This window comes from Haliotis rufescens, unplaced genomic scaffold, assembly GCF_023055435.1.
Source record: "Haliotis rufescens isolate VD_foot unplaced genomic scaffold, xgHalRufe1.0.p SCAF_6, whole genome shotgun sequence".
Taxonomy (NCBI): Eukaryota; Metazoa; Mollusca; class Gastropoda; order Lepetellida; family Haliotidae; genus Haliotis; species Haliotis rufescens.
In genome coordinates, this window is record NW_025964334.1 from 57,321,536 (window position 1) to 57,347,291 (window position 25,756).

General features: G+C 37.0%; 2 protein-coding genes across 3 annotated transcripts in view; both read left to right on the forward strand.

Annotated features, from left to right (window-relative positions):
* The window catches only part of LOC124128341 (fibropellin-1-like), a 416,047-nt gene that overhangs the window by 220,021 nt on the left and 170,270 nt on the right, over positions 1 to 25,756 (forward strand). The gene's annotated exons all lie outside the window — the stretch shown is intronic.
* Positions 7,391 to 13,852, forward strand: LOC124120794 (neurogenic locus notch homolog protein 1-like). Its single transcript, XM_046483656.2, has 7 exons — positions 7,391 to 7,527; positions 7,971 to 8,114; positions 9,296 to 9,418; positions 9,590 to 9,712; positions 9,811 to 9,933; positions 11,435 to 11,551; positions 13,169 to 13,852. The coding sequence occupies exons 1-7, from the start codon at positions 7,437 to 7,439 to the stop codon at positions 13,237 to 13,239; spliced, it is 792 nt and encodes a 263-aa protein (XP_046339612.1). The 5' UTR covers positions 7,391 to 7,436; the 3' UTR covers positions 13,240 to 13,852.

Sequence of the window (25,756 nt, forward strand, 5' to 3'; positions counted from 1 at the left end):
TTGGACAGTTTGAATAATAATAGAGATGTCAGTATTACATATCTTTGGAAATTTCGTATGTATATCCATACAGACTCTATGGATATATATATGGAAATAATTAATCATCTTATTAATCAATAATGTGTGGTCATATTGATATATTTCCATGCATCCCAAGTAATTTAATTTACCTTAATTAAAGAAATATTAATAACTGTTTGAGGACATTCAGTGATAGTTTTCGGTTGGCCTTATCAAAAGACTAACGGTACTCAATCAGTACTATAACTATCACCAAACCCTGCAGCAAATCTAGAGATTATACTTGTCTTTTTGACGAGTGTTGATACTTTTGTATTAGGTTACATGTAGGAATTTGATCTCGAAGTATTATCTCATTGGAGGACAACTCTCTTTGTTCTAACCCTATAAATCCTGAGACTAGTGCATTGTTTGACACTCAGCCTTGGGGTAAACCGCAAACAGATTATTTTAAGATCACCTCCTCAACAGCTGCTAGGATGAATGGGGGATTTCGTGATGAGGCTTTAGCTGTACTTGTGGCTTGAACTGTACACTTGTAAAAACGACGTTCGATGATGACTGCTAAGTTTTGAATACCATGTGAAAAGTTTATATTTGGATAAGGATTTCTTATTGCAAACATCATGTTATATAATCTAGATTGAAAAAAATACTTACAAACATATGTAATCTTTATGTACGTTTAAATATGTTTTGCAAGCTTACAAACCATCATATCGTACATTATCAGAAACAATACAATAGTTGACCTGCAGTCAAAATGCATTAACGATCTTCTTCGATCTAATAACCACATGATCCATGAACTCCGAAACTGGTGACAAAAACGATTTAATGTCTTGAACAGCATTTCACTGACATGGGTACCACAACATGTCCGGAAAATGTTTGAGGCAGGACCAAAGCGTTTCAGGTTGGAGACATGCGGGGGGATAACGTGATCAGCCAGTCTGTGTGTCTGTCCGTCCATCTGTCCTTCTGTCCTTCCGTAATCATTTCCTTTTCCGGGGCAAAACTTGAAAACAATCCAGTGTATTTGATCGAAACTTGGCAAATTTATCAGTCATATACCGAAGTGGTGCCTTTTTGATATTTTGGGATTTTTCGATTTTTTATATTTTTTTTAAATTTATGGAAAGAAGTTGAACATAGACTCCATTGGGGTTCTCGTTTCCGGCTCAGAATTCGAAGGACATTCAGTATATTTGAACGAAACTTAAAAGATGTATCTGTCACATGCTGAAGAGGTGCCTTTTGCTATTTTGTAATTTAAAAATAAATAAATTAATTCTTGATTTCTATTGAAAGAATTTGGACTTAGTCTCAAAAGGGTAGGGGCAGGTGTCGTTTCTGTAGCACAACTTGAAAACTGTGGGAGAATTTTCATCCAAACTTGGTACATGTATTGACCAAGGGCTAAAGTGGTGCCTTTTGCTTTTTTGCATGCTGTACTTGTGGCTTGAACTATGCACTTGTTAAAACAACGTTCGATGATGATTGCTAAGTTTTGAAGACCATGTGAAAAGTTTATACACTCTTCAAAAAAAAGAAACGCATAGTTAGATGTTAGATGACACATCCCCCCACCCGACGTGGCATGTCGGTAAACTGTGTGTACCTTCAAATGTAGGACATTACCCTAATTTGATAAATTTTAAATTTAAATTGAACAAAGAAAAAAAAAAAAAAATATGTTAATAGCAAAGGCACCACTACATAACCTGCTTGATAGGCGTAAAAACTTTTGAGAAGCTAAGTTGTATGGTTCGGGAGATATGATCCGGACAAGAGCAGTTCCCTCAAAATTCCTAAGTTCGTCATATATCCATGGAAACAACAAAAAATATAAAATTCTAAAAATCTCTAAATAGCAAAAGGCACTACTACTGAGGCTGATTGGTAAGTGTACTAAGTTTTATGAAGCAAGATTGTACGGTTTAGGAAATATACTCCGGACAAACAATGATGACAGACGGACGGACGGACGGACATACTGATGGCTATATACCCCCGTCATTATATGTCGGGGGATCAAAATAAGGATAAGGGGGCGTCATGGTGAGTACCTGGTCACACCACCTCTTTTAGCCGTCACTGCTCGACACCTCCTTGGCACAGATTGCACAAGTCGTCGGAATTTTTCCGTGGGGAATTCTTCGCCATTCCTCCTGTAAGGCGTTGGCGAGTTGTGCATGTGTGTGGGGACGCTGGTGACAACCGGATGTACCGACCTTGAGCAGGGCTGGTCACTCTTGGTCTTCCACTTCTGGGATGATCTTGAGTCGAATTAGTGCGGGTATATCGATCCCATAGTCGAGATATGGTGCTTTGGTGAACGTTGAAGTGTCTTGCCAGGACTGACTGGGACTACCGTGCTTCCAAACGATATTTCGGTCAGCTGCAGTTAATCTTGGCATTTTTCGATCTCTGTTCACGTCAGAAAAGTCGTAATGAACTGATACGTTTTGTCTTTTATAATCATTGTCTCTACTCTTGTTTCAAACTTTTGGCACCTGCATTGTGTTGCAAACTTTTTTTAAAAGCAATTTCCGTGCATCCTTTGCATTTTTGCTGATAAACGTTTACCAAAAAATAATGTTGAAATATGTTTGCGCACAGTGCACAAAAAACATGACATGGTTAACGGGAATCAAACATAAGAATTTACTTTATGACGATTGCTGGGGAAAAAAAATCTAATTGGAATTCTCAAAACACCTATACGTTTCTTTTTTTCAAGAGTGTATTTGGATAAAGATTTCTATTTTAATCATCATGTTATGTGATCTAGATTGAAAAAAACGCTTGCAACCATATGTAATGTTTATGTACGTTTTAAATATGTTTTGCAAGCTTACAGACCATCCAGACGTACACGATCCGCAACGGGCTGTGAACATGACCAGACGTTATCAAACTCACTGAATAAACTTAGTTATTTCAATTTTGTTTAATCAGAAACAATACAATTGTTGACCTGCAGTCAAAATGTTGTATTAACGATCTTCTTCGATCTACGTAACCCATGATCCCTGAATTCCAAAATTAGTGACAATAACAATATAGTGTCTTAAATAGCATTTCACTGACATCGGTACCACATGTACAAAGTGTCAGTTAAATGTTTGCGGCAGGACCAAAGCAACGTGGTTTTCAAGTAATGGCTCGGGATAGGATGGGAACGCTAACGTCAACGGGTACCGAGCCAAATGCAATATCTCCCAGCTCCTTGAGGGGAGCCATAATGACACTAAGGAATGCCTGATTTTGATTGGAAAAATAAGATTAATTATTTTAGATACCTCTATATTAACGAGTGTTTTAGCACAAACGCTTGTTTGTGAATACATCGGTTTTCTGAATCCCTACATCTTGATCAATAAAGGAATTAGAAATCAACACTTCGAAATCGGAAATAGCAGATGTTTTTGTTACTCACTGATACACTGAAAAAGCACTTGGTCAGAACAACTTGCGATGACACATATTCAAATAAATGCGAAAAAACCCTCTCCACATTTTACTGATTCATAATGATGGGGTAAATAAACAAAGCTCGGCCGGTGGCAGGGCATGTATTATATAAATAAAAGCGACAAAACCCTGTCCATATTCGTAAGACATATCTGTGAACAGAAGAGTCTATTCTATCATGGTCATGTGTTTATGAATCACTATAAAATCGTGATGATGCCAGGTGTTCACGAAACGGTATGCTTATCCTGCTTCTTATTTTAAAGATTATTTTCGGAGACAGTTGTTTCGTTGACAGAATGACTAGCAGGTGTATTTGTAGCTGTCACTTTACGTATCACAAATCTTAATCTTACAATTCAACAAAATCTGTTGTTCAAATGTAAAAAAACCAAACAACAGATCACTTATTTTCTCTTTATGACAGCACGCAGTTGTTGTTGTTTACTTAAGAAGTAATGTATTGCAAACAATATGGGATTATATTCATAACTGATTATTTACCATTACCTGCTAATTAGTATCCTTGATTTGTCAGCGTTTTAACCTTCTCGTTGATGTCATCAAAGTGGTATATTTCATCTCTCATTACACCATACTTACTCACTCACTCACTCACATCTAAGCATCAGTTAATCATGCCAACCATATTTAAGAAAACATTTCAGGAGTTACATAGAGTCCACTTATGATAGGTTCAGTTTGAAGCTGGACACAGCAAGGTGGACGTATTGGACTCTAACTTGTCAATTGAGGCTCGCATGTTATCCCCTTTACTTGCATTGCAAATTAACAGATGTATAGGTCAGGTATTTTGTGAATATATTAACAATGAATTGTGTCCAGGTTACTCATGAGACATTTACAGGTGCATGTATTTTATGGAAATAGTGAGACTATATTGACATTTATACCAAAGTATTGTGGCCGCTGTGTTGAGTTTCCAAATCAAATAGGGGTATTATGGTGTAGAATTAGACGCATCATGGTTGACAACATACGTAGCCACACTGAAAATGTTCAAAGTGTGCATAACTGTTAAGGTTCAGACAAAGTATGGACTTTTAAAAAGAAAATTGGTGTTGCATTTTCGATGTCTCACGTGTTTGTTTTCTTTTTGGTTACCCCAAGGCAACTGACCATGCCCCTGTCTGTGCTTTTATCACCATTTGAGCACTTTAATACCTGTTATCGTCTCCTGAAATGAGAAATGGCGCAGCGACAGTGCTTGCCGTTGCTCATGCTATCGATCAAGGGAATTTATCCGAGTATTTGCATATCGTCGTCATGGAGCTTGAATATCGCTGAATACCAAACCAACAACAAAAAGCAGAACAAATTACTTGTGGGTAGTAACCAACTTCCTGCACTAGGTTTGATTGAAAGGTCTACATCATTTATTCATTCACTTTTGAAATACTACATACCACACGTGCCTAGTTTCATTCTCATCTCCCTGGGGAGTATACAACCCGAGCTGCCTGTGAGGCGCTAGAAGGTTAACAGCCACATTACCATCTCATCCTAAAAGCGAGAAAAACATTTTTAAAATCATAAAATCTATAAATTGTCAATGCAAGAGAATAACCAGTCTAGATTAACTGCCAAAACATTCCTTTCGACACCAGACATCTCTGCTAAAAGTCCTCTGTACGATTTCGACTATATCCTAAGCATGTGTATGAATCACTTCAAATATAGTGATGATACCAATAGTGATGACATCCTGCCCCAATGGAGGCACCGTCACAAACACATGCGAATGCAAGCCCTAATAGTCTCGAGCTACTGGAATATTTCACGACGTGAAGTTGACTATTGAAAAGTTGAAGACATTCCTTTGTCGTACAGTCTTGTGGGGAGTTTTGTTGTATAGATAAAACAGGTGTCGTTCTATTGGTCTCCTATAATTCTAGTTGAGGTGGGTAAATCAGGGCAAGATGAATTTATCATTATTGAACGATACCTGATCATTGATACAACTGAAGCTTCTGTTAAATTGTCTTGTTTTAGATTAAATAATTTAATTTAATATTTTCTGTGAATATAAAGAAGGCACTTCATTGATTGTCACAAGGATTATGGTGGTTAATCTTTGGGACATTGATTTGAGGATACGTTTGCTTGACCATCTAAAACATCTCTCTTTGTACGGAGTTTTATGGAGCCTTGGAATCCAGTACAAAAGAAGAATAGACATGTCTACAGGTGTTTGTGTCAAGCCAAATAATGATAGAACTGATGTATGTTTTGGGCAAAACTGGTTGGAGGCTGCTGACGATATGTTGGTCCATATTTGAAAAATGGACGAAGGTATTTTTGTCAACAATAGAGAAGTCACCTGCAGGTTGGTGACGGTACGATAAGTCTTAGCAGACAAAAAAGTAGAATCATGAGCTGCCAAGTCGACGTTGTGCAACACGTTCCTGAAGTTAAACAACGTAGCTGAAATGGTGTTCGTTCAGGAAATTGAAACTGTTGGTGATTCCTTAAATTTGAAATATTATGGGATATCATGGGAAACTGATCTTTCTGTCTACTTAAAGTTAAGGCATCGATATCAAGGACTATACGTTCTTTTCGATACTTTGGTCTCTTGTGTTTAAACTCATCAGCAAAATGTGACCCAGGTTATGATTTCGGCTTTTTCATAAGCATGTGTTAATGAATCACCATCAAATCACCAGAGAATATCGTTATCATTTTGTTTTGAAAAGGAGACACATAAGCAATCAAAAATATTTTTTTTATATAACAGAAAATGAAACACATTTAACTAAAACAGACTCTTTTTGTCGAAAATCTTAAACATAGTATGTAATACTGCAATAACGTTGCATTAGGGCAGATAGGCGAACATTGATATCGCAACTGATATCATAGGAGTACTGAGAAATGTGTTGTACATCAGTTTCAAGTAATTATCACATTTGTCAACTATATCGTTGCTAGTCATAGATGCCTCCAGCAGTCCACGTGACCCAAATCCAACGTAGACTATATCGTTGACGTATTTGTTAATTTATTGAAGCGGCATTATAACTTAAACTCACTCATCATTAGTGAGAGATAATTTTATTCCTTCCTTTGTTTATTGTTTTTTCCTTGCCAAGCGAAAATGAACACCCTTAGGAAGTGATATTTTAATAACTTGTATTGCTGATGTCAGCACACACTGACAACTGGCATTTTACTGTCATATTCCAGTACATATAGCTTGTGTCACAAAAGAAAGAAGTCGTTATTATCGAGTGATAGGTTATGGTGTATTCGAACAGTGGGACCTTTGCAGTATTTAGAAATATTTCATATCACGTAAATATGTAGTTACAAAGTGGACATACGCACGTGCTTTGTCACTTTTTCCACTCTTCAAGGAAAGCTTTTTCCTGCAGCAGTATCGGATCTGGCATGCGGGGTTTATAGTTCCATTTCTGCCCTGGTTTGCGGGTAAGAGAACATAACGTGCATTGGTCAACATGTCCGGGTTCGCAAAACATAGTTTAAACAAAAGTGAAATATTTTTGAAAGTAAGAGAAACATGTATTCAACTTGAACTTGTAGCCTTATACGTGCAGGGCAGTCACCATACATTATACATTTGAATATACAGAGAGGATATCTGATCAATGCGTTTCCTTACTCATTTTCTGGGACTATTTCTTATGATCTCCTTGTTGACCGAAAGCATCTTATGTGCACGTTATAAAATACTTGATCTACTTTTTTTAAGATAACAACTCACAGTAAATCTACATGTCAGCCGCATATAAGTCATGGATAAGAGCAACACAGTACGGAATGTTGAAAACAGCAAGCTGTAACAAGTTAAGTATGAATAAGTTTTTTCTTTTGTCTCCCCTCTTATTCTCCACACTCAACCGTCGCCAATAAGCATGCATGACGTTGGTCTCCAAGACTACATCATGGTATAAATGGACAAAGGCGCAGTAGACATTACAGAGCGGTCAGAGAAGGGAAAGAACATGCAGCTGTTAAGAGTTCCACTCTGCTTACCTTTACTGGGTGAGTTGGCCGTCATGAAAACATTTCCTTTTTCAATGTGTAATGATTATTCTAACGTTTAATACAAGGAAGTAATGTGGGGAACGAATACATAAAAGAGTCATTAAGTAATGTGCATTAAAGACTAAAATTATCTACTGGTAGAAATGAAAATGGGGAAATATTTCTCCTTAAACTTAAATAACAAATGTATACAGTGTGACAGATTCCCATGAACATGCATATACACTAATATAGGAATCGTCACACATTATCTCTGTTCTTAGTATTAACATGCTTGACAGTTTTACATGGCGTCTATGAAGTATAAAGCATTAACGACTGACGATGAAAATTGTTAATATATTTATTCTTACATTTAGCAACAATTAAATTAGCAAACATGTTAAACATAATAATACAATAATAATACATGAAATTTCACACTTTATGCCCTTTCTTAGTTTTAACATGCTGGGCAGTTCTTCATGGCGTCTCAGGGTCGTGCTCGAATAACGGTGATTGCCAGCATTCAGGCACATGCGACACAAGCGCCAGCACCTGTGACTGTACTCATACTGGGTATGATGGTGACAACTGTGAAAATGGTAAATATGTCTCAAGTAGTTAATTCTACTATGAAAATGCAATGTAGTTATTCAACGAAATCTATGACTTTTGGCAAAAAAATTAAACATGGGATTTAAGATAACGACGTGTACATGATATGCCAAATCTTTATTTATTTGTGCTAGTGATACATGTAGGTACATAAGGATTACTAAACGAGTACCCGGTGGAATAAAACAGGTATCTGACGTGAAAGAGCAGTGTAATTATGTAAATGTAGCTGTGTGTAATTATACGTTTATAAAAGATACAACTGATGACATATTGGTGTATGAGTACTTACAAACTAAATGTTTCCATCTCACTAACTTTCCTTTAAGCTACTGCGCCGAAACATATATGTTAACATAACCGCTGTCCTTCCAAAACAAGTTTCGTGAACGTTCACAGCTCGTTATCACACACATTAAAACAATCAGTTGACAAAATAACATTCCCGCATTTTTACATTCAAGGCGTGTTGGTTAAAAGGGAGGCTACTCTCATTTGAAACATGATAGTCTGGTTCTTCATGGTCTGGTTCGTACGTACTGGGTAAGATGAGGTTGCTGCACATTCCCCAATTATGTAGTCATGTTAGTCAGTAAATAAGGGATCTTTGAATATAAACATGCTCCGAATTTTGGAATGATTTCAGTGTAATCAGGTGGTGAACATCAGCACATACTATCGATCGTGCACTAAATTGTTTAAGGACTTGTCGAACAATTGTTTGCGATTTTAGCGTGAGGACTAGGACCAATGTTTAAATGTTTTTGCAAGGTGGCTCGTGTTACATTGATTTACTCGTTTGTGTTTAATACATTCGTTTGATAGGATCATTTTTCAATATATTTTCCGATGTCGACCACTACGTGTCACGGGCGAATGGATTCTAAAGTGAGTGAGTGAGTATGAATCCGGTATTTTACAGATATAATTACTTCAAAATACATTTGTGGTTATGCATTGTTTGCACTAGATATCGATGAATGTACAGCCACTGATGTGTTCGACTTTCTCACATTGCTGTATGGCAGTCTGACATATCTACAATTGATGTTCCAGGAAATGAAATTGTGATTGTCTGTTTGTTTTTTCTGTATACTGTGATAATGCACAATCGGATTGTTTCCATATCGTATCAGAGGACAGATCATTTCTTTTCATTTCTTGGCAGACATTGATGAGTGCAGTACAAGTGCTGATGTCTGCGATACAAACGCCGACTGCACAGACACGGAAGGATCCTTCACCTGCACATGCAAGTCTGGCTATGTTGGAGATGAAAAGACTTGCACACGTGAATACATATTAAGATTTTTTCGTATCTTACATTATTATATTGTTGACAAGCTCTTCCGCGTTATAAAATGTCAAAATTGAATTTATGTCGATATTCAGTATATGTTTTGACTCTTTGCAGTAAGCAAGTGTGATGATACTATTTTTTGCATATTCCTCCGTGTTTTAGTTGGCGTGTGCTCCTCTAATGGCAACGAATGTTTAAATGGTGGGACATGTAATATCCCCTCGGGCGAAGCTGCTAGTACATGTAGCTGTGCAGCTGGATATACTGGTACACTTTGTGAAACCGGTAGGTACATCATGTATAAATATGTTTTTCTTCTTGTTTTTAGTACACATAATTATTATCAGTACAATGTTTTCATTATCGTGTTCATTTCTTGATAGACATTGATGAGTGCAATACAAATGCTGATGACTGTGATACAAACGCCGACTGCACAGACACGGAAGGATCCTTCACCTGCACATGCAACTCTGGCCATGTTGGAGATGGAAAGACTTGCACAGGTAAATATATATTCAGCGATGGATTTTCTGATACTGTTGTATAGAAATCCGATTTGTCCACCATTGATGCTCCAAGAAACGAAACTATGTTGGGCCATGCAAATGTGTATGACTGAAGGACGGAATGAAAATGGAACGAAACAGTCTCAATACAGAACCAAAAAGTTTCGATGGTATTTCGAACATTCTTCAGTTTGTACATTTCTACAATAACACAATTTCGAGAAAAGATATCAAAATATAAAATCTTTCTGTACCATCGTATCTCTTATTTAGATATGACAACAGAGTGGACTAGAGATTCGTAATAACAGATGTCGCGTGACAATCACTGAACAGACATGTATGATAAATATGAGGTCACATTTTTCGTTTTCATAGCCAATTAATACATTTCGAATTTACGTCAACCACATTCTTTTAATCGAGGTCGTTTCTAGCCGAGGTTGGCAGAATCATTATTCTCTTGAAATATTTTGTTACAACTGTCCCTGATATTTCTGTGTTACAACAACCCCAACTTTTATTTCCATAAGTACAATTGTGTGAGATCATGCTGTCGAAACTGTCGATAGCTGTGATTAGTAATCTTCTGCACCTTATGTGTAGTATGTCCATCAATAGACACACGTTTTCAGCTTGACTCCATACTACTTGTAAACCGTGTAAAGAAGAGTTTTAAATATTTTGTAACTGTAAACGTAGTTTATTTCAAGTCTTTTGTTGTATCATTTTTAGTTTCTTTGCGGTCCCCCATTTCTAACTTGTCTAAATGCAATATCATGAAGATCCTGGTTAGAATTGGTCTTCAGCAACCCATGCTTGTCGTAAGAGGCGACGTTGTGGTCACGCTCGCTGACTTGGTTGATACAATTGCGTAGATCGATGCTCATGATATCAGTCACTAGATTGTCTGGTCCAAACTCCATTATTTACAAACTGCTGTCATATAGCCGAGTTCGGCGCTAACCAACAAACAAACAACAACTAAATGCAATATCGGTCCCCATTTATAACGAAGTTTCTTGAGTGTCAGTTTGTTGCTGTAATTGTCCAACATAATTTGCAGAGTTAGCAATCATCAGAATCTAATAGCAGATATTTGGGACTTCTTCTGACATAAATATACCTCTGCACCAGCAAGCGTTCATTTGTGCTATTAGCTCCTTGATATAGAATGAGAATAGAATTGGACTCACCATACTTCCATGGCTGTACCCACACGAAGGGACAGTTTTTTCCAAAATGTATGCAAGACAAGAAATGAACGTATAATCCGTATGAGCCAAGTTGAAAAAGTACGTATCATTCATCCGACACATTTGCACAGATTATGGAGGTCTTGAAATATATAAACATTCAAGTGACTATGACGAAAACCGATCCTGTTTCATTGAATTACTCGATTACTTGATTATTACAATCATTTGATGTCATAATTTACCTCATCAACAACTATCAATCTGGGATGAGTACAATCTTTTTTCTCCTCATTTTCCAGAGGGTGTATGTTCTGAGGGTGGGACAGAATGCGTCAATGGAGGAGCATGTGACACAAGCAGCACCCCCACCAAGTGTAAATGTGCGGACGGTTACACAGGAGACACCTGTCAGAATGGTGGGGAAACATTTATTATAAAGCATGTTCATGTGAATATTTCAAAAAGCGTCATAAGACTCTTGCTCAAAAGTTCCTTGATCAGGGTTACAACATCCACGACCTCAGGGAAGCTTTCAAAACGTTTTAGTGTAGATAATATTATGTGGAGGAAATTTCCAAATTTGACGCGTCAATGACCATGGTATCCGATGCAATTTCCTGTTTTCATTGCATGTGTTTGGGATGGTGCCAACGAGTCTGATGACGCTCCTTGAAATCTTGGTAGAAAGAGCATGCTCGATTGTATCTCAAAAGTTGCGACTTGTAAACACTAAATCCTGGAGCTGCTGGAATATGGCTCGATATGAAGGGAAAGTTGACTATTGTAAAGTCATCCCTCATGTCCATACAGTCTTGTGGAGAGTGTTTTGTCACTCTGAATCTTCATGTACAGATCTAAATATGAAACTGTTGTGGCGGTCTCACTGGTCTCCTTTATTTCTAGTTCAGGTGGGTAAATCAGTGGAATGGAATTGGCTATTTCATTGTTACTGAACGATATCAGATCATCGATATACCTGAAGGTTAGGTTTATCAAATCGTGACGATACCAGGTGTTCGCGATACGGCGGCCTTAAATGATCGAGTCTGGACCAGACATTCCAGTGGTTGACACCATGAACATCGATCTATACAATTGGGTTACGATACCAAGCATCAACCAAGTTACCGATCTTGACCACCCGGTCCCGTTAGTTACATCTTACGACAATCATGATTTGCTAAAAGCCAGTTCTTAACCGGATCTTCGCGGGTCTCTCAAACATGAAACACCCGAGGCGGTAGGGAGGTAAAACAGTGGAGTGGCTATGATGGTTATTGAACAATATCAGATCATCGATATACGTAAAGCTTAAGTTAACACATGCTTATAGTCGGGATCGTACAATTGACTTTCTTCGGCTTTCTGTAAACAAGGTTATCTTCCGTATTTAATTATTGAAATGGTTTTGTGGTTTTAATATATATTATCGAACCCAAATGAAATATTGTGAATTTTACATGTCATAGTGACAATATAATGAGAAACTACACATATTATGTTAAGTGTCTGACCCAAACCCCCGACCACAAAAGCTGCCTGGGATTTAATCTAAAGAAATATTGTTTATATACTAGTACTGTTATATGATTGGATCTTTAACCATCTGACTAATGTGATGTGGGAAGATCTCTAAAAGCAGTGGTTATCATCACATACACAATAAACAATTGACAAGTTGTTAATTAGGTGCAGAAACACAAATGGTTCGTGAGTTTTCCTCTTGAAATGAATCCTTCTTTGATTTGAACGTAACGTAATATTGTCGTAAATATTCGAAATAGCAAAAGGCACCTGTTTAAGCGTAGTTTGATACATGTGCAAAGTTTGATCAGGAAATATTAAACGCCCTTTGCTTTACGCAAAGGAAACAATGTCTACAATCATTGGAATTTGGAAATCACGAGAGATGAAAATGCGAATTTTAAGGAAAAAATAAGTGTTGATACAGCCATAGTTCACATAGGTTAAAATTTCATAAATCTGTTCCATAAATTAATTCCATTTTTGTCGGTACACGTTCTCTTTTTCAGTTGGAGGTACGGTGAAGATTTCAGCATACTTAATGGCGTTGACTGTTCTCACCTTTTTCGTCATCCTGTGAAATGACCACAAACTGACTGCCGCAACCTGCTGGAACTGAGTTCTTGTTTGAGGTGTTGAAATGAAATATGCTTATGAACGATATTAGGGAACAGAATTTGGGCGAATCATGGGACATTCGGCAAAGTTTTCATCACACCAGATACTAAAATGTCACGCATTGAAATTATTTTAAATCAAAGATATTTACTTTTAAGGAAACATTATTCTGCTATAATTACAATTTTTCGTTATTTTGCTATATGTGTATATCGTTGCTAACTTATTCCGTTTTGTTCGAATCAAAGTATGCATTAGTTTGTTGTGTTCACTCTCCTTTGTTCTATTACCATAAAATGGTGACATTTGATTTACGTGGAAAAATCACTGACTATGTACTGATTGTTATCATCTCACTGTAGGTAAAAAGGCAAAATTCCTCCCTGCATACTTCGGCTACTGATCACATGTTACTGATGACGTGGACCTCTCTCCGAGTGACCACTGACACAGAGTGAATGTGATCTACTTTTTACCTATAGTGACACTCAATATCCACTTAAAAATCTTCAGATGCACAGTAATGTTTTATTTCCTATTTTTGTAACTCTTAACGAATAAACATCACCTGCAAGTTGAGTTGAATTTATTTCTCATCGTTTTCATGAAGGCAGTCGCCTGTTAGAAGTTATTAAACATTTAACGTCACACAGGCAATATCTCAGCCATGTAGCGACCAGAACATATTACATACTAATACAAATAAGTTTTTTTGTTTGGTATTTAACCACACACTCAGCACCATTCCAGCAATATAACGGTGGTCTGTAAATGATCTAAGAGTCTGGATCAGACAAACCAGTGATTGATATTATCACGCCGTCGGGATGCAATGACACGCTGTCAACCAAGTCACCGGGTCTGACCACACTATTCATTAAGTCCCCTCGAGCAACAAGCACGGGTTACGAGGGATCCATTCAAAACTCTTGTTGGAGAGACAGGGCCAAGCAAAACGTGTAGATAACTTATGATGGGCCAATTAAACCACGTGGTTCAAACACACATTCACGATGTGTTATACACATACAGTATCTTTAGATATTACCCGGGTAAAACAAAACATGTTTTCTGCTTTATGATACGAGACTCTACGTATTTAAGCCCATAGTCTTAAAAGGGAAACGCTTTTGAGCCCATGCGCTTAAAGTTATTTGAAACATTGATTGATCTTCCTTTTCCAGATGTTCTTCAACAAGTTTTGTAGCACACATCATTATGGCCAGTTTGCACCTTAAGCGTTGTTAGAGGTTTCCAGATTTACAAGACACACTGGTCCCTAACGTAGGTGATATTCTGGATACTCAGACATTTTAAACACATAGGACAGACACGCATTGCTGCAATATTGGTTTGTTGATATGTATTTACAACTTCCATTGATCATTTCAATTGTGAACGTTGAAAAAGAAAATCATGTCTTACGCTCTCTTATTTCATTTGAGTGTTTTGTTTCATTAACGTGGGATATTCATTCTTCCTATCATGTTTTTATCCTTATCTCTTTTAATCCCTGGGTTTTAAATTTGGATAAGCTGTTATGCAATTAGAATAGACAATAACCGTTATTAAACTCAGTCCCCATGTCTGATCGAGGCATCCCTTTTTCGTTCCTTGGAATCCCTGGTGCCTACGAATTTTCAAGAGATGTATACCATTTAATTTATTGGGCTGTGGCGTGTCAGCACCATATCCATTCTCGTAGGTTTTTATGAAAGTGTAAACGTCTAAGTGAGTGAGTGAGCGATGGTGGTTTTACGCCGCTTTTAGCAATATTCCAGCAATATCACGGCGGGGGTCAACAGAAATGGACTTCACACATTGTACCCATGTTGGGAATCGAACCCGGGTCTTCGGTGTGACGAGCGAATGCTTTAACCACTAGGCTACCCGACCGCCCGTAAACGTCTAAGACCTGCGCCGCTTCGGGATTTCCTTAAACATTAACCTGACACTCCGGATTACAACTCAAAGCATTCAAATCTAACTCACTCACACTAACTGTCACACGGCTGTCAAGAATCAATACATCTCTCAGCCACTACAGAGCACTGCGTTGGTACTTGTAGTAGCGCTTTTATTGACTCTTCATTTGCTTTGGAATATTAACTTCCAATTACCCCCAAAATGCTTTGTTGTCGAGTTTAAGACAGGAGAACCATGCCGTAAAATATATTGTATTCTACTGATATATACAATATTTTTTATCACTTCAAATATATATTTCTGATCATACGAGCACCTGATGTTAACACTGTAATTTGATGACTCTTCAATCAATTCAAGAATTGCCTTTAAGACCCCTTATGTCTCTAGATGTGGCCTGTGACATACAATTGCGTGTCCTGATTGTTGTTTAACGCCTCACTCAGCAATATTGCAGCTATGTGACGTCGGTTTGTAAATATATCGAATTTGGACAGGACAATCCAGTGACTGACATCATGAGCTTCACTCTACGCAATTGGGATATGATTACATTCATCAACATGGTCAGCGAGTTAGTTAGATACTTCCTGCGTCAAGCATGGGTTGCTGGAGACTTATTCTAACCCGGATCTTCACGGGTACGATAGCGTGTAGTGGAGTAACTTGATATGTATTATTCGGACGCTCTTCTTGACTGAGACCCATCTGTATGTAAGGCGTGGCGATATGTTTGTTTGTTGTTTAGCCGCACTCAGCAATATTCCAGTTGTATGATGGCGACCTGTATTGGACAAACCTGTTTTTGCCCAACGATCAACATCATCGGGGCATTATGCCACGCCCACAACCAAGTCAAATGCAAGTCAAATCATTTGCCTCTTGCAGCCACCATGGGTTTCTTGGAACCCGTTCTAACCAGGAATCCAAGCTTTTCAACACCTTCCAGCTAATATATTAATTATAGCGAAAACAGATCCTCGCAAAACAATCAAGTTATCTCGGACATAAAAAGACAACATAAAAACTGCGTGACATGAATGCGAATTTCAAAAATTGTTTTAAGGGTCACTGTACACAATTTCTATTTATGTAGATTTAACATCGCGTTTAAGATTAGTTCCCTGATAGAGCGATTTGCATGTACATTTGTAGTAGTGTGTGTGTATGTGTGTGTGTGTGTGTGTGTGTGTGTCTGTCTGTCTGTCTGTCTGTGTGTCTGTGTGTTCCATTATGTAGAACAAAATGACCCATCCTATGTTTAGTCCAGTCAATATAGTGCCAAATCTTACCAAACCCACTACAAATAGCAATCGACATAATTTCCCCTGTTTCGTGAACAGAAGGCATCCCATTACAACAAAGTAAAAATCCTGGATATATCTAAGTTAGGGAAAATTGTTTAGTTTGCGTATGATCTTTAGGGGGTAAATCAATATGAGATAAAAAAAAACAAATAATTATTCATTTTTTGTTTAACCATAACATAATTAGATATCAAATGAAAACTGGTATCACAAGCAGTACTTGTGTATCTTTAGTTTGTATCTATGTTGCACATGAGTAAAATAATCGGCCTCTTAAAACAAATGCGGGAAAAACACTTATATCCATATTTATTCATCAATATAGTTTTTGTTAGTCTTAACTATATTTATTCGATAATAGTAACAATTGTTTATTTGTTTGAAAACCTTCTTTTTCCTCTTAAAACGTATATGTCAAGTAAAGGTCATCAACATTTTGAATATAAGTTTCCCGACAAGTAGCACATCAGCGGCCATGTTTACCAAGGAGACAGGACACTATCCAGCACTTTTTGAAACCATTTGGTTGTTTTCATGTCCAGCAGGAATGTACCACTAAGTAGTTTACAAGATAAACCATCATCGATATCATAAACAAATTAAATGTTGTATAAAATTCACTTAATCATGAAATATATCAAGATAAAGAGCCCTATGTTTGTAAATGTTTCCTCCCAAACCTTTTTGGCTAATTACTACATACCTAACAACAAGTTCCACTTGAGTGATTAACCTGGAACAGAAAAGTTTTTTTTATTTAATCTTTTGCATTTGATAGTTTATAAAGTACTTTTCAAATTATGTTTTCTGGTTACTTTAATTATGTAATGTACCTTGAGAAGTTATACAATGGTGTGGACTGTATACATCATTCCAATGAAAATGGGCCTGGCACCTAAAATTTAATCAGACCATTACAAAAGTTACATTTTTCAACAAACCTGATTGTAATGTTGCTGTGATTATAATGATATATGTATTTCATAAGATCCTACTTCTTACATGTACTTCTAACAAGTTGATGATGAACAGGTCTCAGTTCAAGATCAAAATGAAGATGTGAAAGTGGCATTTGTTATTATATATAAAACAATAACACCATTTAGAAGTATTCTTTAAGTGATGACTAAGCGTCATACACTTCATTTTGTATATACATAATGTCGTAAACTATGATTTGTTTAACTGATATACTTCCCTTTGCTCCTCTGTTTAGTTGGCGCCCTTATGTTATTTTTTTTAGGGCTCCTTATACGAATATTACTGGTGCCTTAGATGATAATTTAAATGAATTGCAGCTAGGGAGCCTAAAAACAAATTTACATAATATGTGTAATTCAGTTTGCTTCAATATTGTCCCATTCGATGTGCCTTTTGAAAGGCTAGTGTAACAAACTGCTAATACTCAATAGCATTAAAACATTAAATCATGATAACCATTCATTCGTCTTCAATAAGTGTTGCTCTGTATCACTGACACTTGTTCACTGGAAAAGGAACAGACCATTAATCTAACTTGGATGCATGTCTGTGCACTTCCTGCTGCTCATCAGCGTGGATGCCCCTGCAAAGTGGAACGTCAAATGTAAACATCAGACCGGAATAAATGCTTCACCAATGACATGTACCAAAAGCCAGAAGCACAGGAAAGGTACACGTCCCGTGTGTTATTCTGACCTGCATGTCAGAGATTCGTGTATTTGTCTTTTATGTAACAATGGACCTCACTGGTCCTCACTAATTCGTCTTTGGCCACTCACACAGAGTAAATGTTTTCTATTTCTTATATAAAATGACAAAGGATTATTGCCTATCCAACCATAGTGTTATCGTGTTTGGCTTAATGAATAATGTTTAAATCATATTAAAAAGGAAAGAAAGCGACTTCACTTGTTATCTTGTTTATCTGACGGATATTTTCAGTGGGAAAATATATGTCATCAGCAGTATTCCATATAAAGGCGGTCTGTAAATAATCGAGTCTGAACAAGGCAACCCACTGATTGAATTCATAAGCATCGATCTACGCTATTGGGATACGATAACATTATCAAGTCCTTGCAGACAATTAAAATGTGTTCGACAGTAAATCTGTTATCACCCCTGATTTCATGTTGCATCTAATTGGGCGAATGTTTAAGAGTGCTTAAACGTGATGTTCGATTGCACTTGTTAACGGCGGCCGCTCCCTGAACAAGGGGAAGTAATCCTGTAGCGGATCATACGAAGCGATCGTACAATACTCATGAATGGAATTTTAGTAACAATACACAAGAAGAGATACGTTTGGAGGTTGATCCTTATCACCTTCAGAGGACATTTGAGGGATAAACCTTCTGTGTATTCAAATGTTATAAACGAGTGTTTTAGCTCGAGATTTCAAATGTATAAATAAGAGGTATCTACTCTACAGTGGAACTACATCAAATTTCAAAACACAGAAGCTTTATCTCCATTCAACCATGACGGCAACAGTGCTTTGAAACACAGGGTACAAAGGTCGGTAATCTTAGAACATTCGAAAATGTGGTCACAGGTAGTTACATATGCAACAAATATTGTTAAAGTTCAAGATAAAACATCCCATTGTCTTGAGTAGTTCAAAATAAGGGTTCAAAACACATAGTTTTTCAACAAGAAGTTGACAAATAACCCTCCAAACCTCGTCCAAAGATAGGTTTTTTAATTTCATCGCAATCTGATGTGCACTGTTTGGACTCACCAATTCATTTCTTGGAAATCGAACATGTGTCATTTCCATTGATGCGGTGACAGGTTGTAAAAATAGTTTTAAAATAGTAAACGAATATATTTCTACAACAAACTTTGTAAATTAACATTCTACTTTTTATTTTACATGTGTAAGTCTGATTGGTTAGCAATTACCCCCAGTAAATAATAAAAAATCAAGAAAAAAAGCCTCTCCACCCCGAACTTGGATGTGGCAGAACTTGACTTACATCACGGTTACTCCCACCTCACAAATCATAACGGCTGACAATGTTGTTGTTTAAATTATCTCGGACAATTAGGTTACATGAAGCAAGATGACAACCCCTATCTATGATGTGGTTCAACATCAACCTGTGGATTTACAACAAATGAGCATGCTGGTACAATGTGATAACTAATGGAACTGAGTATGACTGAACAGCCGCTTTTTAGGCTGCAGACGAGCTGGCTATGTTGACATGAGGAATCTGCATGATTTGAGCTGTCAATTTCAAGATTTCACAGATTCTAAGCCAGCCTGTGAAAGCAATGAGACAGTTGTGGCACAGAAATTGTGGTTCGTGTATGATTGTCTTAATTGTAGGTGTTCTGAAATGAATTTCATCAAGTTTGATAAGCTGTGACATCAGTGATGTCGGGACATTATTTTCGTGGCCTTTCGATGGAACGAGTGGTTGCTGATGGATTTTCCAATGCCCGCCTGCCAAATCCCTACGGTGGTTGAAGACGGAGATAACAATGAATATTGAACACAAAAAGGTTTGTAAACAACATGTTGTCGTAAAAAAGTTCCTTCAAACGCATTTTTATAATGTTATATTTTACTTTCGTTGTCGGTTGTTTCAAAGACGATCGACATTACCTATTCCGAGTCTGTTCGCTTCGAACATGTCCCTGACAGTTTCATAAACATTTCATTTGTATGCAAAAGATATGCCTTCGTAGGGTCTTGTAATCTCTTCGTCCGGATTACGGCCTAGAACAACATATCGTCGCCAGAGATATCCGATATCAAACTACCGTATTTCCTCTATTAGACGCTTGGCCTTCTATTAATTTCGCGAGAGCCATTGACTTGGCAGCTATTAGAAACATTGCTTGTGTTAGATACCAAGGGCATATATAGGTCAAACCCATAAGTTTTACAGTCCTAGTGGTGATCGATTGGCAGCCATTTTTGTTATGAATCGATATAGTGGCTATTGATGTATTCATGCGCACTTTTTTGCGTGAAAAGGCTTACTGTATTTAACAATGTTTCCGTAGCTAGACGGAAACCTGTTTTGAACCAATCAGAATCAATTCTTCAATGTTGTCGTAGAATATGACTTAATCATGTCTTAACTGACATCCCCAGTATTACCGATTGTTGTTTTTTTATTTATAAACTTCCTTAACGTCTACTAAGGTGCCAAACGTTTTTGGCATCATATCGCAACTTTTGCTTGGGTATAAATCCATGTATGGAATAAGTAGTGGATATAACGGTTTACTCAGTGCTGCTCTAGGTGCAGCATCAGCTTATAAGCTATTTTCTGCAGTCAACAGAGACTTAATACTTATTAAAGTTGCATCGGAAATATTCCAGCCATATAGCGACACCATCAAAAGAGTGAGTGTGAGTTATTTTGGTTTATTGCTGCATTGATCTGCATTAACGTTATATCACGACTTGTCAGCTTGATGAAGGAAGAAAGCTCGAAGTGATGCAGGTTTCTTATGTTTACCATTTAGGTAGAAACCCACGACCACGGGTATGGTGCCGACAAACCAAGCAACGTAATCGAGGCGAACCTAGGATTCGAACTGGTGATCAAACATTTCTAGTGTAACTAGGGGACGCAACTCTGCATAGCGAATTGCTGCGCCTCAGACGACTGGTCCGCCCGTCCACTAAAAGAAGAGTGTTTTTCTGATGTCCCGGGTGAAAAAGTAAAGGGATGAAACATTTTACTCCATGCTTCAAAGACAAAGCATTACTTCAAAGGTTTCTACAACTCTCCAGACATGTAGGTTTGGAATATCAAACTATTCTTAGTTTGTGACATAAGATATTAACGTATATATATAACATATTTCCGAGAGTGGCTAAGTTTGGAAAAGCTCGGAAGGAGAGATATTTCTTCCAGTGTATATACAACAAAATGTGTTTTCCCTTTCACACAGTTGACACTTCAAATATCAGTGAGTGTGAGTGAGTTGGGTTTTACGCCGCTTTTAACAGTATTCCAGTATTATCACGGCGTGTCAGCTTAATGTATGAGGAAAGCCCGAAGTGAAGCATGTCTCAGACGTTTACCACTTCGGTGAAACCCACGAGCACGGGTATGGTGCTGACAAACCTAGAAACATAAACATCCATGATGGAGGCCTGTAAATATTTCTGAGGAATGTTTAGCTCATGGAGCAGTAAACCGAGACTGTATCATTGAGCATCGGGGTTAATGTTAATACATGAACGTTAAAAGGTTGAAGTTGTGGAAAATTGACAAATACACAGTAGTCAAGGCATGTTGTTACACTAACCACATACGATCTGAACAATACATATCATAATAAAGTACTCAGAACTCACTATGTATACGCGTTGAACCTCTCAAGCTTGAATCACGTTTCTGGAATCAAGCACGGAGTGATAGCTCTAAAATTAATATCAGAACATGTTACTTATAGCTGCTGCCACTTTTTAAACCTTAACCTAAAACTGCGTGTTTAAATAGAGTTTATTGTTTATTCACTGACCTTGTGTGACCATTTACTCAGTCCACAATTTAAGTTCTGTGCTCAGCGATTTCTTAGTTAACCTCTGCATTTCAATTTTGAACGTATCTCGTAACACGTGTTTCATTTACAAGGCATATTCCCATTTGGAGGCGAAAATATTTTCTCCCTTAGGCCTGCAGACACAAGTTGAGATTATATATGCGAAGATTGAGCTGATGATATAAAAAATATGTTCAAAGAAATTGATATCAGATAAGGAAAAAGGTTAAGTACATGCTTCTAGTCTGTAGACACTTGGCATTATCTACAGTGAAGCTATTGATCGAAGAACGTATGGTCAATGAACTGATATCAGATGAGAAGAAAAGCTAAATTATATCCCATTAGTCGACAAACACTTGTTGAGTTTATGTATATTGACGTGTGTGTAATGGTTTAATGTTGTTTTCATTTAACTATTTTTTTCATGCACGTTTATCACAGTAAGTATCTTTCAACTGTCAATTTGCATGCGTGTGTGTTAAATTCTTTTGAGCATTTCTTTTATGATTGACGTACCAAGAACATGCAGTATATGTCATATGAGAATAAGTAACTCGTTATCTTAAAGTCTAAATGATATGTATTATCTTGTATAGACACTTCCACAAAACTACTGTACATATGTTCCCTATTTCACAATCTGATTAGTGAAGAAGTCAAATCATGCCTCCTTTTTATCTTACCAAATGATCTCCACAAAAGGGACACAACTCCTGAGACTATAACAATTGAATTATCAAATGTACAGACTGTTAGGGAGATTTCATCATTCTGATTGTGGATTGGTTGAAATGAAATTTACGAAGATAGTATGAATACCGACTTTACAAAGTCCAATCCAGCAGATAAAACCATCGACATCTGTTTTACGCACATCTTACATTTGTTTCTGTTCTCACCTTTCTTCGAAACTGACGTAACTTAATCAATCGAATTAATACCATGGTGTGTAACTCTGTATCTATTTTGACTTGAACCCTGTTGTTCCCATGTGTTTTCAGGTGACTATCCGATTTGCCTTTGCATGTGTTTGTGATGGATGCCCACCGTTGAGGTAGGCTCACCTTTGGTGGACACTATGTGATATTGATACATCAATACATGCTGACAATATGGTCAGAATCGTACAATCAACTCTGCTTTCAATTTATACTTTTTTTTATGAATATGGAAAGGGTTTTGTCGGGTTTTTTCGTTGCTTGCATCCTATTGACTGCACAGTGCTGTGACAATATTCACTGTTTTATAAACTTTTGATTGTGTAGATACATTCACAGTAGAATTAGACACATCATGCTGGCAAACATAAGCATCCGAGCCAAAAACTTCCAAGTGTGCGTAATTTAACATATTGGCTAATATGGACTTCTGATTAATTTTTTTTCAAGATGTTTAGTTATGTTTTTTATTTCTACCACCGAATCCGAATCTAATGATATTGATAGACACTTTCTTCAAGTTTCTTTATTTGAATTTGAAAGAGATAATCAATGCAGTTATTAATTCAATACAATACAGAGAGATAATCAAACGTAACATGTCTCATTTGTTGAGCATACCATGTGCACAAAAGTAATTAAAAACGCGACTAACATTGTCTTTGTGTAATAAAGAGTCTTTGAAGTGAGACCTCAACTGAAAAGATAAAACGCTGGACAGATAACAATTAGTATCGGGAGTCAAGAGGTGTCGTATTGGAATGTTTATTATGCTTTGTGGGTTGTCACGTGTAGGGTTAAACCCGTGCTTTTTCAAACAAATGCCTGCAACCTTTGTTCTTCTGCCATTAATTTTGAATTGTTGGGCTGATCATGAGGTCTTCGGGTATAGTTCATTTGAAGTGCACCTCCTCAATGCCTGCCTGGCTTAACACTTGATTGGATAAGCTATATCTGCACAAACTAATGTTTTATGTCACGTACGCTCGGGGTGTTTCAGCATAGTTTTTGAAAAAGGTAATTGAAGTGGAAAGGACATATTTCACAGACACCACTACACTTTGACTGTTAGTGTTATAAAGTAAATTCTATGAAGATATACATCTGGTGAAAATGGCCACAAAATACAGCTACGATGATATCAATTCGCAGATGAAAAACGAAATATACTCCTTTATTCATGTTTCTTTGTTTTAAATACTACTTTTTTGTTATGATGTCATGACATTTAATCTGAGTTTTATTGAGATAATATAAATGCACTATAGAGACAGGTTTGCGTTACTCTATTAAGTTTTACAGACCGAATGAATGTTGCTTTGCAGCACCTGATCTCACTAAAGAATGCTTTGAAAAAAGTTCGTAAAATAGATATCCTTGCTGAATTAATATGCCGATATTATTTTACTTGTTATGTAGTGCTTACATGATTTGATTTTATGTTGTTTAAAGACAAGTGATAACCCAAAACATAATAGTGACCTCTTGGTAACACATGCCCTGTGCAGTTGACATTGAATATCTCAGGAATTTTTAACATATCTTCTCTACAGGCTGGTAGATCATGAGTCTTGGTAGACACAAGTAGTGGAATCATGAGAGCCAAGTCGACATTCCTATTCTTGAACAACTGTGATGAAATATTGTTCGCAAGGGAAAATTAAACTAGTGGTGTTTATTGAAGTTGAAATGTTGTAGGGTAGTTTTGGAAAATGATCCTCATCTTAAAATGTTACATTAATTTGAGGTATCAGTACCTTGTTTGCAAAATTCAAATTCAGAAACTTGTGGTATTTGTCAACTTTAGTGGAATCTGATACTGGTTAGGCCAAACGTTTCAAAGCAATATCAAGAGCTATTCTGACTAGTTAATACTGCATGCTCTTGCTGTTTTTAGACTCATCTGTTTGCAAAAGTCGTTTGATGAGAGCCCAGTGTACCATTCCGGATTTTTCATAAGCACTTGCTTATGAATCACTAGGAAATAGTCATGATAGAAAGTATTATCATTTTGTTTTGGAAACAAAACCCATGACCAATCAAATAAATCTAGTTTCCACATTAAAAGATAAACCATATCACAAATCTTACAGCATAAGATACTTTTGGACGAATATTGAACAAACTGTATATTATCTTGCGAAAATGTTACATTAGGACAGATAGAAGGGCATTGTTATCGTAATTAGTATCTGGGGGAAATAAATAGCAATGTGTTGCACTTCTTCACATGAGCTGCAGTCGCGGCCATTGTGATCTTTCTACAAATGACATGTTTAATTTTGCAGGGAAAGAACGAAATACTCATATGTTTAATATCTTCAGCAACCCCTGCTTGTCGTAAGAGACAACTAACGGGATAAGATGGTCGGGCTCGCTGACTTGGTTGATGCATGTCATCGATCACAATTTAGTGGATCGATGCTCATGATATCAATCACTTGATTGTCTGGTCCAGACTAGATTATTTGGACCGCCGTCATATACCTGGAATATTGCTTAGTGCGGCGTTAAACAACAAACAAACAAACATATGTTTAATAATTATGTAGGAGTTTTTACAGACGGACCGCGTCCACAATCAAGAAGAAACATTTGTATTCCATTAACTCTTACCTTTAATATATGTATTTAACTACCTAAGACTTGATAAGAATTATCGTACAATTGCAATGTGATGTTTCATCCCCGAACACACTTCAGATTGGTATTAGGCTTAGCTAAGGACTATTTGTATCTTGTACTCAATCTTCAAATTATCTCTTTACCTTCTATTACTTTGACTTCAACGTTCACCCAAAGTGCGACG

Excerpts from the sequence above, each read along its gene's own strand:
- LOC124120794 (XM_046483656.2), top strand. The coding sequence starts at position 7,437 with ATGGACAAAGGCGCAGTAGACATTACAGAGCGGTCAGAGAAGGGAAAG. Across the intron at positions 7,528-7,970 it reads ACTCTGCTTACCTTTACTGG|TTTTAACATGCTGGGCAGTT; the intron begins GTGAGTTGGCCG and ends GCCCTTTCTTAG. Across the intron at positions 9,419-9,589 it reads AGATGAAAAGACTTGCACAC|TTGGCGTGTGCTCCTCTAAT; the intron begins GTGAATACATAT and ends TCCGTGTTTTAG.